This window comes from Amphimedon queenslandica, unplaced genomic scaffold (assembly GCF_000090795.2).
Source record: "Amphimedon queenslandica unplaced genomic scaffold, v1.1 AMPQUscaffold_13485, whole genome shotgun sequence".
NCBI classification, from domain to species: Eukaryota; Metazoa; Porifera; class Demospongiae; order Haplosclerida; family Niphatidae; genus Amphimedon; species Amphimedon queenslandica.
In genome coordinates, this window is record NW_003546279.1 from 73941 (window position 1) to 91262 (window position 17322).

Genomic DNA, 17322 nt, shown 5'->3' on the forward strand with positions numbered 1-17322 from the left:
TGTACTACACAAGCATGAGGTAACTCTTCACTGTACAAATGAGTCAGTAAAATCAGTTAGTTTATGGTATGAGGATCCTAATGTTGAATATGCTAATGGGAAGCATGCTGGACTATTTGGATTTGCCCTATTAGTGACTGTTTTCTTTGTCATACCATACACACTGTTCCTTCTACTTAATCGTTTTTATGAGAAGTATTTTTCAAATTTCAAAGTTTTCAGAAAATTTTGGAGTCGTTTCAAGCCTATTATTGATGCTTATAGTGGTCCAATGAAAGATGAGTATCGGTTCTGGCCTGGTCTACTCCTAGTGGCTAGGATACCAGTACTTTTAACTGTCACCTTTTTGAAGAATGAATCACGTGTCTTGCTATTGGCAGTAGCAGCTATTATCCTCTCCCTTAGTTTTATCTTTGGTGGTGTGTACAGAAAGAAATTGAACAATATCATTGAATTTTGGTTCCTATTAAACTTGTGCATCATGGCTTCTTTATCTATAGCCTTTACTGATGAGAGTAAAGTATTGATCTGGTACAATACTTGTTTATCTGTTTTCATTTTTAGTTTTATTTTGATTGTTGTTTATCATCTTTACCTGCAGCTATCACACATGAAATGTTATGATGCTCTAATGAAGATGTTAATCAAGAAACAAGATGAAGATGATGATCTTCTTTTAGATGTCACTGAATCACATCTAACTGTTGATCAACAAAGGAGAGCTATGGTACCAAGTTCTACTGATGTTAGACGCTGTGCCAGTCGTGAATCAGTTGTTGAATTGTTTTAGTAATTTTTGCTGCCAGTTTTTAAATTAATCATACAATTACTGTTGTTAAATTAATGACACAATTATTGTTGTTATTAGTTTCAGCAAGAGTATAGTACATTTTTAGAAAGTTAAGTTTTAAATTACAGTCTCATACAATTCCTTGTTTCTTTTAAAACAATTTTTTCTTTTTTTGATGATTTTTCCACTTTTACAATAAAACTATAAACTACATTATAGAAGGCCAATATGGAGTGGCAAGTAATACTGAAATGCACATAGCAGCATGATAGATATCCTACCCACCTTATGACTCCCTCCTATTTCTATAGTATAAAATAAACACATTATTCAATGATTTACAGTGCAATATTGCAAGAGCTAGTGATTGCTGTATTTTCACTCACCAAAGCTCATGAATAACCACTAATACAATATTCACCAAACAACTAAGATCACTTGAAATGTTTAATACATTTTCTGATATATATTGATGTCTTTATGCTGTGTAGAAGTTTGACAAATAGTTATGAACATTTTAAACTTTAAAATTCATCCTACAGTATACACTAGTGTACTTGCCATATATGGACACAAACAGGTCCATGTTTTTTAAAAGCTACACGTACATAATTTGGTGAAAATAATAAAAATAATAATAAATATAAGCTACATGTATTAAATAATCAATTATCATTATTATTATTAATCATTATATATTCATTACTCTGCATCTCATACAGTCTTGATATTGTTCTGTCATAAGCAAAGAGCTCTTCCTCACCAGTAAATATACTGTAAGACACTGCATCCTCCTATTAATAATAATAATAATAATAATAATAATAATAATACTAATATATACTTGATTAATTTGAAGGTCATCCATTAGTTGTCTGGTATGATCACTGTCACTTTTCATTATTTTATTGGAAAATAATTTTGAAGGAGAAGTTTGAGCTGTACACACTAACTCAACCTGAGGAGAGAGAGAGAGGGAGAGGGAGAGAGAGAGGGAGAGAGAGAGAGAGGGAGAGAGGGAGGGAGGGAGAGAGAGAGGGAGAGAGAGAGAGAGGGAGAGAGGGAGGGAGGGAGAGAGAGAGAGAGAGAGAGAGAGTGAGAGAGAGAGAGAGAGAGAAAGAGAGAGAGAGAGAGAGAGAGAGAGAGAGAGAGAGAGAGAGAGAGAGAGTCACACAGTATAGTTAGTTCACATACTTTATGATCATAGAGTGTATCTATTAGTGTAATGAATCGTCTTCCTTGAGTCCTCATTTGGTTAGTAATGCATGGAATATCTTGTATGAATATTGTATTGAATACTTTACATATTTCAATGTAATCAGCAGCACTTAGGGGCTATAGCAAACAAAAAAAACAAATAATAACAACAACAACAATAATAATAATAATAACAACAACAACACCCTTGTAAAAATTCCCAGCAAGATCTTGTTAATTTTCTTACAAGATCATGACAAGAATCTTGACAATAATTCGCAAGATCTTTCCTGAATTTGGAACAAGGATCATGTAAGATAGTGGAAGATCTTGCTATCAAGATTCCTTCAAGTTCTTGCAAGATCAAATGCAAGATCTTTTCAAGATTCTTACTAAGTCTTAACAGGATCTTTCCTGAATTTGGAACAAGGATCATGTAAGATAGTGGAAGATCTTGCTATCAAGATTCCTTCAAGTTCTTGCAAGATCAAATGCAAGATCTTTTCAAGATTCTTACTAAGTCTTAACAGGATCTTTCCTGAATTTGGAACAAGGATCATGTAAGATAGTGGAAGATCTTGTTATCAAGATTCCTTCAAGTTCTTGCATGGTATTTTAGCATACAATGCTCTTTAAAAATTAATGCAACAGTAAGATCTAGGCAAGATCTTACATTGCATGAATGCATAATACATGTGTAAAATGTTGTGAAATGTGAATGTGAACGTCATTGATTTTTTTGATTGAAAGTGATTAAAACTTCAGTTTCTTTATATGCTGCCATTACTGTTAAGGCTATCGTGGGTTGTCAATTACTTCCTGTGACGTCACATGATTTGTAAGATCTTTCAAGATCTTGTAAGACTCAAAATACTGTGATGTGTGATCTTACAGTATCATAAGATCATGGGAGATTTGCCAAGATCATAAACTTATGAGATTTTGTAAGATCTTATAAGATTTTAAGTTAACAAGATCATGTTAGTTCTTACAAAGTTCACAATGTGGGATATTTCAAGATTTTAATTAGGCATGATCTTACATTTTCTAACATATTCCTTTACTCATAAGATCTTTGAAATTCTTACAAAAATTATAGTCATGTTAGATCTCGGGAGATCTGACAGCTTCTTAAAATCTTATGAAATCTTAAAGCAAGAATTTGTAAGAATTTCTGTGACAAGATTTTACAAGATTTCTATCTTGCGTTTTCTTGTATTGTCATGTGAAATCATGAAACATCTTATAAGATCTTGCTGGGATTTTTTACAAGGGCAATAATAATCTTCAATTCCCTTATTCCTATCACTCTATTAGTCCATTGGTACAGTGTGTGTGTGTGTTGTAGTGTACTAGTAGTTACTGGTAAAACCACAAATAAAAACAAATCATTACTAGTACTAGTATAAAGTCACTGTACTTAGTATATATACAGGAACCAGTTAATTATATTACAATCACTCATTCCTTGAAGGATGACTCATATATACTTGTCTAGACACCTACACATGGCAAGAGTAGCCATGTGCTATAAAGTAACTGTACATGCATACATGTAATAGAAATACTGTACTATACTGCATACTGTTTTACTGATTGTCATACTATTTTACTGGTAAAACCACATACACGTAACTGTACATGTAGTATACTACAAGAACCAATTATACATGTAAATGGAAAAACAATTACAGTCAAACCTCTCTAAGATGGACACCTATGGGCCAGCCATCACTGTCCTTTATACGGAGGTGTCCTTAAATCGGAGGTTATCCCATGCTAATCAGACCAGAAAATCAGCCATTTTCTTGATGCACGTAAATTAGAAAGTCTGTTGTGTGGGCCATGTCCATCCATTGGAGGTTAATTTGTACATAGATATACAAACACATAGATATACAAATCATAGATATGTGTTTGTATATCTATGATTTGTACAAGTGTAGATGTGTGGGGACAGTAAATCTTGTCTGTTATACAAAATAGAGAGGCTCTGCTATACAGAGGTTCTTTTATATACTACCCAATGGCCTTATGGCCGGGACAAGAGCAACTGTACGCTATAGAGAGGTGTCCACTAATTGGGGGTTCGTTATAAAGAGGTTTGACTGTACAACCACATCTTATACTATACTACTAATGTACTAGTACAGTATATAATTCCTCTTTTGAGAGATCACCCTTGGGTTATGGGAAGTGTTATTATTACAAGAGGTGGTTTTTCACCCAGGGGGGTGGGGGGTCGGGGGGCACTCCCTTAGTATAAATGTACATCACTCACTCTGTTACAAAGCTCATCAAAGTGGAAATATGCCAAGTCAGCACATGACTGGTCTATGAGTAGCTCTTGTCCTAAAAACTTTAACTTGGTCCGTGAAATAACTAAAAGAGGAGAAAGGGAATTAAGAAGGAAGGTCTGGGACAGACTTCAGTTAGTGGTATAAGATTAATTCTGAGTTTAATGAGCATAATTTTGTCCTACCCATCAAAAAAATGAGTGAATTATTGGTCATAACGCTTAACTTATCATCTTATAGTACATGTACATGTACATTGTGTGTGTGTGTGTGTATTTGTGTTTCGACCTAACCCCCGGGCTATGTCTCAGGACCCAGCTACCATAACCGTAGCCTAGCGCTGGGCTTGCACCTCGATTGAAAGTACTGGCATCTTCAAAGCTCAACACATCCATTGACTTAAGAGTCGAAATTAACAGAATATGGGGTTTCCCTTCTATTTGAAAATATGCTTACTGGGCAAGGGACAGCAGTCTGGCCTTGAGAACCAGAAATGGCGGGTTAAAGATCTTTTATGGGGCCCCATAAAATGGATCTTTATGTCTGAGCCTCACTCAGCTATTGGTCTAACTGATAAGGTGTTTGTGGAACTGAACTCTATGTTAAGGGTGCTGCCTATAGCAACAATTATTTTATGCAGGAATGCTTAAGCCATACAAGTGTCCCATATAAGAATCTTATTAGGTTCTTTATGCTCCTCTAAAAATGGGTTTTATTTTAATGAAAAACCTTTAAGAAAGGGACTGGAAATATATAAAGCTGTAAAATGAAGTTTAGATTTTGAAATTGGCGTTTTATGCCAGAAAAATGCAAACTTTCGAAAAACTTTGCCTGTAGTGATCAGAATCAGACCAAATTTACAATATAGCCTCTTTACATGATTACACATACAGTAACATAGAGATATTTCAATTAAACAGGGCTAATATAGGAAAATGTGGTGTTGAGCAATATGAAAATCAAACTAAGTGGCATTACTAGTAGAAAAGGAGAAATATCTCTATGTTAATCAATTTGTTTGGTTAAAAACTGCATTCACCTAGAAATCTGGTTATTCAAATCAAAAGTAAGAGGAGTTTTTCGCTTTTGAAAAATCTTTAGTATTTTAGCTCTTGATGCCAAAGCTATTATGAGTTAAAGGCTCCAAGGTAGCTTACTAACTTATTTAGTTACTGTCTTGTAACTAGTACTGGTTTCATTATGATTGGTAAAGTACTTTGGGAGAAACAGCTCCCTTAGCAACAGATTAAAAAATTTGCGTGGGCGGTGGTGCAGCACCCTTAACTACTGCTATGAACACAGTTATGGTTTATGTTACATATAAAGAACACTGTATGCTACATGTACTTTGTTTATACAGTTAATTTTTGATTGTAAATTGTTTTAAAATACATGACTTACAGGGAATGCTATCTTTCTTTACTGCCATCACACAATTAGATGCTTACAAACCTTTTCCTTCCCTTTGACAGAGTTCAGTAAATAATTGAAACAATTTAGAATTATTGATAGACGAATTAGGACTAGACAGAAGACACACATGTACAGTACAAGAACTGAGAAATAACAAGAAATGAAGTCATTGATTCATTAATTGCTACTGACTTACACTAAATACACTCCTTCAGATAATAATAACTTCTTCCTGTAATCAATTGAATCCAGTTGGATAATAGTACAATGATCCTATGAATAAATGAATATTTATTAATAATAAATAATAATAATGTGTACATGTACCTTTAGTACATCAATAAATGGGAGAAAGTTACCCCTCTGTAGACCATTTTTATATAAATCTAACAATGATAATAATAACAACAACAACAACAATAATAATAATAATGATAATAATAATAACAATACATGTATATCAGTCAGGGTGTCTGTTAGAAGTAGCTACAACAGTGACTCTGTTATTAAATAATGATGTGAAGAGACTTTTCAGTATCATAGCATCAGTGATGTCAGTAACCTAATGATGAAGGATAGACCATCATACAGTGTATGTACATATCCCAGCAAAAAAATCTTAATAAGATCTTTAATGATCTGATCAGTTTAAGTAAGGTGAGATAAGAAATAAGAATTACCTTATAAGATCTTATTTGGATTAAGTTTGATTCATCTTAGCTATTACATACAGGCCTGATCTTACATAAGATCTTAGATGAAATTTCTTACAATATCCCTGTTAAGATACACAGGCCTGATCTTACATAAATTTTCTTACAATATTCCTGTTAAAATACCCAGGCATTATCTTACTTGAGATCTTATGTAAAGCTCTTACAATAATCACTAATAAGATGACCTTACATATGATCTTGCATGAATTTTTTATGCATCACAAAATCTCAATTAAGTCATAAAAAATCTTAAAAGATTTTGTAAATCACATACAGGTAAAATCTTGCACAAGAGCTTACATGTAAAATCTTGTAAATTTTGTTTTGACAAGATCTAACACGTGATTTGACATGTCACTACAAGCATAGCAGGTAAGCTCTTATATACAATCTTACATGTGTACATAGAATGAGCGAGAGCACATAATTACAAAAAACAAAATGATTAATATTATTTTTAGTGAACTTCAAAAGTATTAGGCAATGGAATACAAAATTTTTTTGAGTTTTTAATTTCAACGAGAACACATTTTCTACAGAGTTTTTCTACAAGTATGGCAACTATTTCTGTAGTTACATGAACTTCAATAATTTGTCTTTGTAGTAGAGAATGGACATTAAGTTGTCGTATTGTAGAATTCCATGGTGGTCGAAGGTGACTAATTGGTGAACTATTGGTTAATCGATAATTCTTTATAAGACAGAAGGGAATGTTTTCTGCTGTCAAAAAGAAAGATTGAATTTGTCCTATTTGCAGTGAATCATTGTTATCACGATACAAACACATACAGTTGTTTCTTGACTTGCTATTACCAGTTTTTGTACTATAGAATAATGCACTCCTCAGCATCAGAGTATTAAATTGTAGTACATTCCTGGTTGTGCTAATGTTTCCACACAATGTGACTGTCATTTCATCTGCCATAAGAGAATGTACATTTGTTTTACCAACGACATAGCAGCCTTCAAAAACTTTAGTGAATGCTTTTTTATTTTGGGATAGTAGTTGTTTAACGTACTCTTGGGTTTGCTCACTTTCTAATTTACTCAAACTTTCCAATTTTTTAGGTACTGTTTGCAGTAACTGTATTTGAAAACTCATTTGAAAGAGAATTCTCCTTGTCCCATGATACGTTTTTTCCAGGTATCCATTTAAATTTTCAAATCCAAACATTGAATATCCCCAAAGTGGCCCCCCATATCTGAACAAATGGCACTGTATGAATGAGCGAGTGCATATTAGCAGTATACATGTTTAGTGAATATAATTCTCCAGATAACTGATAAAATGTGGCTAACATTTGATGGACTAATTCTAATTCATCTCTTCTGATTTCATCAGATAGTAAAATATGAAATGATGCAACAAGTAATGAAAGATGATGAACATATTCTGGAGGTAGAAAATTTGACAAAACAGGGAGGGCATAAATGAGCAACCAAGCTCGGTATTCCGAGGCTTTAAAAAATGAAAGAGAATCTAGTGATTGTGGGAGCCGTTGGATCTCATTAGCTGGTTTGATGCTTAAGACCAATTTGTCAATGTCGCGAACATACTTTCTCAAACTGAAAGGTTGAGAGTGATGCTTTTGGTCAAACCATTGCCTCATAAGCTGCTTGAAAACACCTTCTAATGTCAAATGCATGTAATCAATCGGAATACATTCTGGAATTTCTAAATAGTCGCTTAGAATGCAATTTCCCTTCACTCCGTAGTGAGGTTCTCCAGTACTTGTGGCTAATTCTGCCCATTCCTTCATTTGAATGTGATTTTGCAATTCAGTATATCCAGTGAGGTCATTCGTAGCAATAAGATCCGTCACTGCAGTCTCCATGTACTTTCGCTTCTTTTTCAGGGCTTTGTTTGTAGCTGGTCTTTGAATGGAAGTATGAAAATAGGCCTTAGTGTGATGTACTAATTGTGGATAGACTATGACGCGATGGTGACCACATAAAGACTGCAAATTAGTGGTAGTCGATCCATACCTTGATCCAGCAAGATATAATAGCATCAGGTAGGTTCTACCAGAAGATGTCAAAAATAGTGGAATTCCGGTGCAAGACCCATTTATTCCAATATCCACTCTCACTTGTAAAAGTGGGTCTTGGACTTGTATATTTGCTAGCAGTTGCACTGTGTGTAGTGGAGCCTTTTGCCCATAAGCCTCTAGAACAAGAGTTGTAATGCTCGAGGCTATGAGAGCCTCAAGCAGTAGACCGGATGGGCATACAATTTTTCCAGTAAAAAAGACACCTATCTTTTTTGATGGGTGGACCAATGGGCCAATTCTTGATATGTATTCGCACACGCTCTGTTTAGTGGCAAAAGGTAGTGTCTTTACGTACATTTGATACCCAACTGCAGTTCCCACATGAGTGTATTGTTTCAATTGTCTATGTAGGTGTCGAGTGGAAGAGAGTTGGGCCAGAGAATAGATTGGAAATGTTTGTAGGAGGTCTGGTGCAGACACTGCTATCCTCAGGCTATCGATGTCAATGTATAATGCATTGGTGTCCTCCACAAAAGGCATAAAACGTGGGTGAGTGTATGTCACACCATTGTATTGAAATGTCTACATGTAATATAAAGTAAGTTAAGAAATTGCTTCTTACCGTTCTCTGTTCGGCCTCTTCATCTGAGGAAACAAGTCTTCTTCGAGTGGCTCTCTAAAATTAAGTAAAGGCATACTTATTGTATGGCATATATTACTGTTGGTTCTGGTGTTTCTTGTCTTGGAACTCTCTAAAAAGGCATAATTCTTTGACACATGAGAGCAATATTACCTTTCTGTGCCTAATTCTTCTTAAAATTGTGGTATCATCATTGCTCTCTGAACTGCTAAGACTTCTCTGCTGGGAAAATAATATCCTGTAAAGTGTTTGAAATACCTACCATTAGCGAAGGAGTTGGAGGGTTCTGTGTTGCAACTCTCCTCTGGTTAAGACAAAGTAAGTTATACATATTTTAATTTACCTCATTCCTTTGTGTTGGAGAGTCTCCTCAATTCCTCAATCCAGCTTCGAGCAGAGCAATGAGTGATTTATCGTTGGAAGAATCTGTGAAACCTCCCAAGACAGATCTAAAATCCTGTGGTATCATATATATATATATTACATATAAAAATATTCAAGTGTTTGGTCATAACATAAAATTCAATTGATTTATTATTATCAATATTATTATTATTATTATTATTATATAGGCGGTAGCCTTAGATAGCCTATAGATTATGTACACAGCCAAGAATTTTTATGCCTGATCTAGGACTGTTGCCCAAAATTACTGGATCAGGCCTGATATCACTACTGGTACAGCCCTGACAGCCATCATTGCTGAATCATTAAAGTTGGTTTGGCCTATCCCCTAATGCTATAGATGCCTATCATGCCTGTACTATGGCTGACTCCATGACTGTATCAGGACCAGGGTTGTTGTAATTATTTAGAGTCATTAATCATTATGATTGCAATTATTTGATGATTGGCAATGTAATGATTTGAATTAGAATTAGCTTTAACCATTGACTAAATCAATCATTAGAATTACAATGACTTTAAAAGATTTGTAATTAAATTAGCAATTTAATTTGATAGCATTTAGTTTATGAAGGTTTTCAAAGTTTTTTTGAGTAAGACGATAACAGTTGATATGCCACATCACATGCATGAATGCAGAAAGTGAGAGGAGACTGTGATTATGCGTGATGTTTCACTGTTTACTCTTTTCATGGTGGGCTCCTGGTACATGTACAATAACTATACAATGATTACCTAATTAAATTACTTGTTGTTTTATTGATTACAATTAGAATTACAATTAGTTAGCATAATCCTTATAATTAAAATTACAATTAGAATTAGCTAATAATTGCTAATTCCTAATGATTAAAATTAGAACTACAACAACCCTGATCAGGACTGATTGCCCCAAAATCCATATTCCATGTCTGATATCAGGATTGATTCAAACTGAATCAGTCCTGATCCACATGCCAACTCTTGGCTGTGTAAGATACTAGTAGTGATGGGCGATTCCAGAAATTTGAATTCGATTCCGATTCTGAATACTTTAAAGACTGGAATCAGGAATCGAATACTGATTCCGAGTATTACATTTGCGCATGCGCAAAGCCACGTGCTATCAATTACAGCAATAAAAATGCAATAATGATGAATAACTGAGGTATTAACTACTGATTAATTAACTATTATTAATATTAAAGGGTGTGGTTTGATTCGGAATCGTTTCAAACGATTCCTACTTCTCTTTCGATTCGAGTATGCAGTCGGGCAGCCAAGCGACCGGAAGTCAATATAAATTGTGTATAAAGTTATTTTTGCGCCTGACAAAGGAATTTAATTATTGAGTGGGTGTAACTGATACTGAATTTTTTATTTAAATATTCATATCTTTGAAAACAAAATTCATAGCACAGTAATGTCTTCATTACTAAGTCTATTAGTTTATATAGTACCGCCCTAATAAATATATAGAAGCCACGAATCACACATAGGCAGCTGTAACAGAAGAAAGAGGTAAGAGTCACTTATGGCTGCTTTGTTTTTAATACCTTAGAAAAATTTTCCCTTTGTAATATTTACTCTGAAACTTTAATGACCATTAAATATTTTATTTATCTTTAACATGCAACAAAAATCTAAATTGCATTCATCTTTATACTCATAAAGTAATAAAAAAACTGATTTATGGTATAAAATTCGACTGTATCATTATGTAGGCAAAAGGAATAATGCCTAAGACCAAAATCTTTCATCCAGATAGAATCTGTGGGCCATGCTTTCTTTGCCAGCAGTCTAAACAACATAATTATGCTCATCCTGCAACTTGGTCGGAGTCTCTTTTCAGTCAGCTCCTAGAAATAAACAGTGAAGTGAATAAGGAGAGTTGCATATGCAGAAACTGTGAGAGGGATTTCAAGAATGGTGTGGGCACGGCTAACTATATTCCACGATGGAGAGCTAAAAATAATGTTATTCGAAAATGTATTGTTAATGAATGCTCTAACGAGTCATGCAATGTTACTAAGACAGCAATATGCTCTGCTGATACAGTGGCAGAAATATTTGTCCTCAGGTCTGATATATCTGATTCTGTATTTCTATGTAATGAGCATTACAGGAGAGTACATCGATATATTAATAGTAACAAGTCGATGTATTGCTCAGCTAACAAAATTAGATGTAAAACTTGCAATGCAGTAATACGTGGATTAGCAAGAAAATGCAGTCACGTATCATTGATTCATGCTTATTACAATGACCTGGGTATCAGCATAGAATTAGATGACAATGATAGAATATGTTCTAGTTGCTACAATCATCATCTTAAAATACGAGAAGCGTCAAAAGAAATAAGTCGAAATGAAGAGCTAGAAGAAATTTTACAGAATTTAACTCTCACAATGGAAGATGAAGGATATGAATATTTTATTACTGAAGCATTAGTAAAAACATTTACTTTGCTTGGTGAAATGCTTTTGAAAAAACTAGCTGTGCTATTTCCTGACGTTTATGATGCCTTTGTGAAGAATGCCATTTATGTAGCTTCGCTCAATAATATTGTAGTAGAGGAGGTAGATGTAACAAAAACTATTCCAAAGAAGTATCTAGTAACAAAAATTGTCATAACATTTGGAAAGCATGTAATATGTGAATGTCACCAGCTCAAGGATGGGTTAATGCTGTATAGGAGGGGTGCTAATTTAGGTCAAACTTTATCATCTGTTTTATCACTTACAAGAAAGCAGGGTGTTAATCTGCTGCAGAAATCTCCTGATAGCAATGAAGAGTCCTTTGCATTGCAGACACATAATCCACATCTTAACAATTCAGATTGCCTCAAACATGCCTCACTTGAAATTAACAAACTCCTGCATAATGAAACAAACAGAATCCTAGAGGAGGATGAAAAAAGCCCATATGACATTGCATCTTTTGATAAAGATACATTCATAAGTGAGGTCAATCCAATGTTATGGGATTTTATGACAAATGTTACCAAGTGCAAAGGTACATGTAAAACAGATATGACGCATGGAAAAAAATTGACATGCATTTATAGTTTGTGTGTTTTGATGTTCTGTACAAACAGAAACTGCTCCATACCATTACATATTTTATTAACCGATATTGTTGAGTCTTGCGGTGGTTCAAAGGAATTAATTCAGGTACTGAACCATTTTGGAGCAGTAGCTTCTACAGATACACACAAACGCTACATTCAATATCAGATATCTAGACGACTGCAAGAAGGATTAACTGCTAACCTCCAGAAAAATGCTTTTACTGTACTATCAGTTGATAATATTGACTTTCTTCAGAGTTCAGCATTAGTTTACAGTGGAGACCAAAGTCGTAGTTGGCATGGTACAACAATGCAAGCTGTGCAGCCTCTTGTCTCACATTCCTCTGCCAGTCCAACCAATGATTGTCGTAAGCGTAAGAATCACCCTATTGCATCTCCAACAAAAGATATCAATAGTCCAGACTACAAAAAAAGCAAGAGAAGGGGTAGGTCTCTATTAGAATCACAGTTTATAAACCAACTTACAGTAAATAGTAGTAAAAAACTGCTGTTTCCAGATCCAGCCTACCATCCACTGCAAAAACTCACCGAAAATCATTACACATCACTGAAAAATGCTTCACTCAGTGATTTTCAGCTTACTACACCTGAATCAGATCAGCTTTACCTATTCCAAAAATTGTGTTTCTTATACATAGGAATTAAAAATGCTTTACTGACAAGTAATGAAAATGAAACAGTACTTTCATTGCAATCATTTCTTAATAAAGTAAGAAATGTGAAATGTTCTAGGGCACTTTATACATATTTAAACGTCTTAGACCAGAATGCTGACAATAAGGAAACGATAGCTGAGGTCTTGTCATTACTGCATGAAGAGTTTAAAGTAGGCAGTGAAACACAACATTTAGTGGTAACTGGTGATGCCAAAACATACAGCCATTTACAAACACTTAAGTTTGAACATGGCATTAACATGTCTTGGCTTATACCATTTATAGGAGACTGGCATGTCCTTAAAAATTTTCAGCCTGTCCTCATGAAAATTTATTTCGATGCTGGCTTAAAACAACTAGCCAATCTTGCTGGACATAGAGGAGAAACTATTAAATCCTTAGTGAACTGTTCTAATTTTAAAAGGACACATAGATTTATTTTAGAGTCCTGGGAGGCTTTTTACATGCATATGTATGAAGAGTTCTTGAAAGTAAGTACAGATTCTGAAAAAATTGAGTTGCTAATGACAAATACAATTGATAATAATTACTCAGCTCTGTCAATGGAGCATATTGACTTGCATTTCAAAAGCTTTTATGAATTTTTGTCAAAGAGAGCTGATAGTGACCCTAACTGGTCCTTTTGGGCTGAATTTATTTTGTCAAACTGTTCAGGTTACATAACCTTATTTCTCGCCATTCGATCAGCAGATTGGAACTTAAGAATGGGATCACTAAAAATCATGGCTCCTGTATTTTCGGCTTTTGACCGTATAAACTACAGAAGAATAATTCCACAACATATAGCCGATTGTCTCCTACTACCATCTGATATTAAGGCAGCTTTTCTTAAAGGTGGATTTGCGGTAAGCATTCTTGGCAATGAATGGCATTCTGTGGCAATAGACGAATGCCATGAAATGCTGATCAATAGAGATCTTAAAGATGCTGTCACTCGTCCTGGAAAAAGTTCTATCAATCAGGTTGCTTTAAGTTTCCCTTACAAAAGTAGAAATTTGCGCAACATCAGAAATTTAGTATTTGACAAAGAGCCAGTTAGCAATAGCAACATGTCATCAATAGAAAAAAAAATGAACGAAAATGTCGTAGCTATTCTTAGCGGAATTAGAAGTAGTGCTATTTTACCTTCATTAGTTAGTGCTCCTTCATCTTTACAGCTACGTAACAGCTTCACTGGATTGATTGCGACATATGAGCAGCAGCATGACCTTTTAAACTTTCGTTCTATAGGTCAAGATGATTTTGATAACCTTGTCAAACAAACATATCTGAAAGAAAAAAAAAGCAAGCATAAAAAACACAATTTAAAGACATTAACACCAACTAAGATAACAAAAAGGAGATTTGTGCAAGTTGAAAAAGAGAAGAAATTAGTAACGGAATGTTTAAAAAAGAGATTATTGTCAATGGAAGTATCAGGGATGCCACTGAAAGAGGCAGAGCAATTTTTGGAACTACCACGAGCTATAGCCACCAAGGAAGGACTTCCCCATAAAGGTCAAAAAAGCAGCATAACCAAATTTTATGAAAAGAAGTATGAAGAAGCTTTCTTGCTAGAATTTCCTTTAGGTTGGGTGCCACATTTAGTCATTCTAGAGGGAATGTTCCTTATTAATGCAATACCAATTCGAGTGCATTCAAAAATGTCAGAATATGCGCTCTATCTCTTTGAAAGGTTTTTGGGAAAATATTTACAAGTAGGAGTTTGCGAATTACATGTTTTATTTGACAGTCCAGGTACATTTACATGGCACCCAAAAAATATAGAAAGAGAGAGACGAGATGGAACAATTGGAATTGATCATGAGCATTTGGAATTTAGTGACGAAATGAAAATACCAAGTAAATGGAGAGATATCATTAGTTGTCGAGTGTGCAAGTATAAATTCATTGATTATTTAGGGCTGAAATTTTTAGAACTAGGCCCAACATTTTTACGAGGAGATCAGAAGCTGTTTGTTGCAGGAGGTACTAATAGAACTGATCAAAACCTGTGCTGGTCTACGACTAAAGATGGTCTGGAGGAAGTAGCAATAGCCTTCACTACAAATGCAGAAGAAGCTGATACACGCATATGGTTACATGTCAAATCCTGCTATGGTAGCCGAGTATTAATATTCTCTCCAGACACTGATGTCTATCATATAGGGTTACTACAAATGCATGCTGAACATGAAATTCTAGTACAATATAACACTCTTGGAAGTGATCTTAAACTTGTAGCCTTAAATACTTTAAGCGAATGCCTGCAGAATGAGCCTGAGCTACGTCAAGTAGATAAGCCTCTTAGGAATAAAATAATAGTCACTTTGTATGCTCTCTCTGGCTGTGACTTCACATCATTCTTTGTTGGAATAACAAAGACATCATTCGCAAAAACACTCCTTAATTATGCAGAATTTATTACTGGTGACACCAAAGTGGCACCAGGAACTTTAGCCAGTCACAGTCCTGCTGGAAATGGCTTCCTAGCATGCCTTAGGCTAGTGGCAAGTGCATATATGGTGAAGCATAAACAAGCCTTTTCAAGCAATACACCACCAGCCCTGTATCTATCATTTGAATCTGAGAGCATAATGGAAAGACATAAGAGATTTTATAATCATGTTAAGGAGCAGATATGGACTAGAGTAACATTTGAGGATGATTTGCCCCCATCATTTGAGGCACTACAAAGACACTGGCTGAGATCTATTTGGGTTTTAAATTACTGGGAGCAATCATACCACAATGATGTGACATTGCTCCCAGTAAACTATTTTGGATGGAGCATCAATGAGGATAAGATAACAGTGGATTGGGAGTCAAATGAGAATGTAATGGCTATAAGAAAAAGAGTATCATTTCTCACCAAAGGTTGTGGATGTAAGACAGGATGCTTCACCAAGAAATGCAAATGCATTAAAAACGACATGCCCTGTGGCCCTGGATGTTCGTGTGTATCCTGTAATAATCCAAAAAATGGTAAATATGACAACAATGCTTCATTAACTTATTTATATCAATTAATAGATGAAGGAAATGATACTGAAGAGGATTTTATTAGTATGGCAGACAGACAACTAGAAGATGCGACAAATGAAGACACAGATGATACTGATGAAGATGAAATTGACTATTTTGATATTACAGATGAATTAATTGAAGGTATAATCAACAATAACAACATAATTTTAATCTTTCTTCATAGAAGATGCAGAATATGCTATGAATTAGCTCACAACTACACACAGTCTGGACAAAATACCTTAGAAAACTTTTCCCTTTTTATTAATACATTTACAAAACTTACAGCTCATAAAACACACATTTTACTGTATATTACACTTATCTTGTGATTGCATTCACTACTGTTCACTAGTTATAGGTCATCAAATGAAACTTTAGACCGCCATTTTTTTTCTCTCTACCAACTTCTCTAACAGTTCAAATGCACTTCGTGCTTATTTTGTAGTAATAATAAGAATACAATAAAAATATAAACATATTTACATCACATGAACTAAAAAAGGTACCTATAAATATCTTTTGCCTGTTACAATGCCTTCTTAATTTCGAGAAGAGCAACTTGACCAAATGTCAGCCATTTTGCTATAAACGTCACTTCCGGTTGGAAATACAAAATCAGGCTTGGCTGCCCGACTGAAGCTATGCTTGGAATCAACTACTGCAATACTTTAGTGGTGGTTTCCAGCTAAAAGAAGGTATTAATCTTACATGTTACTCTTTTATCAAGTGTGTGATTTTATTTTATTTAAAAAAACAAACAATTAATTAATGTTATGATATGCAATGATAATATGAATGACAACAGCCTGGAAGAACAGGAATAGCTGCAACATTGCAGGGAAGATGGACACTCTCAGCTCACAGCTTCTTGAACAAGGACTTGTGTCAAGACTAGTATTAATTTCACTTGTCATCAGGATAGTTGATATTCCTTCAGCGTGTCTATTCATTCAATGCTGTCTCTCATTAATGATGTAAAGTCATAACAATGATAATAATAATAAAGAAAATTATTGCTTGTGTAAAATCAACAAGCATCACAATGGCAACTAAAGAAATATTATAAATATTATAAAAAAATCAACACAAACAAGAACATAAAAAATTAAAAAAAACA

General features: G+C 34.5%; 2 protein-coding genes across 3 annotated transcripts; both read right to left on the reverse strand.

The window, feature by feature from the left end:
- Positions 1-1347: 1347 nt before the first annotated feature.
- Positions 1348-6544, reverse strand: LOC109580570 (lactation elevated protein 1-like). The gene is made up of 8 exons (XM_019993888.1): positions 6518-6544; positions 6025-6183; positions 5894-5970; positions 5737-5840; positions 4269-4369; positions 1985-2125; positions 1635-1748; positions 1348-1584 (listed from the first exon to the last, which is right to left on the reverse strand). Exons 1-8 carry the CDS (start codon positions 6542-6544, stop codon positions 1456-1458), a joined length of 852 nt encoding a protein of 283 aa, XP_019849447.1. The 3' UTR covers positions 1348-1455.
- A 216-nt stretch (positions 6545-6760) lies between these two features.
- On the reverse strand, positions 6761-9979 carry LOC109580580 (uncharacterized). Of its 2 annotated transcripts, XM_019993902.1 has the most exons (6): positions 9388-9978; positions 9307-9348; positions 9198-9263; positions 9124-9156; positions 9027-9080; positions 6761-8986 (listed from the first exon to the last, which is right to left on the reverse strand). In XM_019993902.1, exons 2-6 carry the CDS (start codon positions 9307-9309, stop codon positions 7574-7576), a joined length of 1569 nt encoding a protein of 522 aa, XP_019849461.1. In that variant the 5' UTR covers positions 9310-9348; positions 9388-9978; the 3' UTR covers positions 6761-7573. The 2 variants fall into 2 exon arrangements, with proteins under 2 accessions (XP_019849461.1, XP_019849460.1); XM_019993901.1 differs by having other exon boundaries at positions 9307-9979.
- Positions 9980-17322: the final 7343 nt, after the last annotated feature.

Coding starts and splice junctions, on each gene's coding strand:
- LOC109580580 (XM_019993901.1), bottom strand. CDS start 9,375: ATGTATAACTTACTTTGTCTTAACCAGAGGAGAGTTGCAACACAGAAC. Junction 9,264..9,306: donor CTCCAACTCCTTCGCTAATG/GTAGGTATTTCA, acceptor TTTTCCCAGCAG/AGAAGTCTTAGCAGTTCAGA. Junction 9,081..9,123: donor AAGAAACACCAGAACCAACA/GTAATATATGCC, acceptor ACTTAATTTTAG/AGAGCCACTCGAAGAAGACT.
- LOC109580570 (XM_019993888.1), bottom strand. CDS start 6,544: ATGCCTGGGTATTTTAACAGGAATATT. Junction 5,971..6,024: donor CATTTATTGATGTACTAAAG/GTACATGTACAC, acceptor ATTTATTCATAG/GATCATTGTACTATTATCCA. Junction 4,370..5,736: donor CTGTCAAAGGGAAGGAAAAG/GTTTGTAAGCAT, acceptor CTCCTCTTTTAG/TTATTTCACGGACCAAGTTA.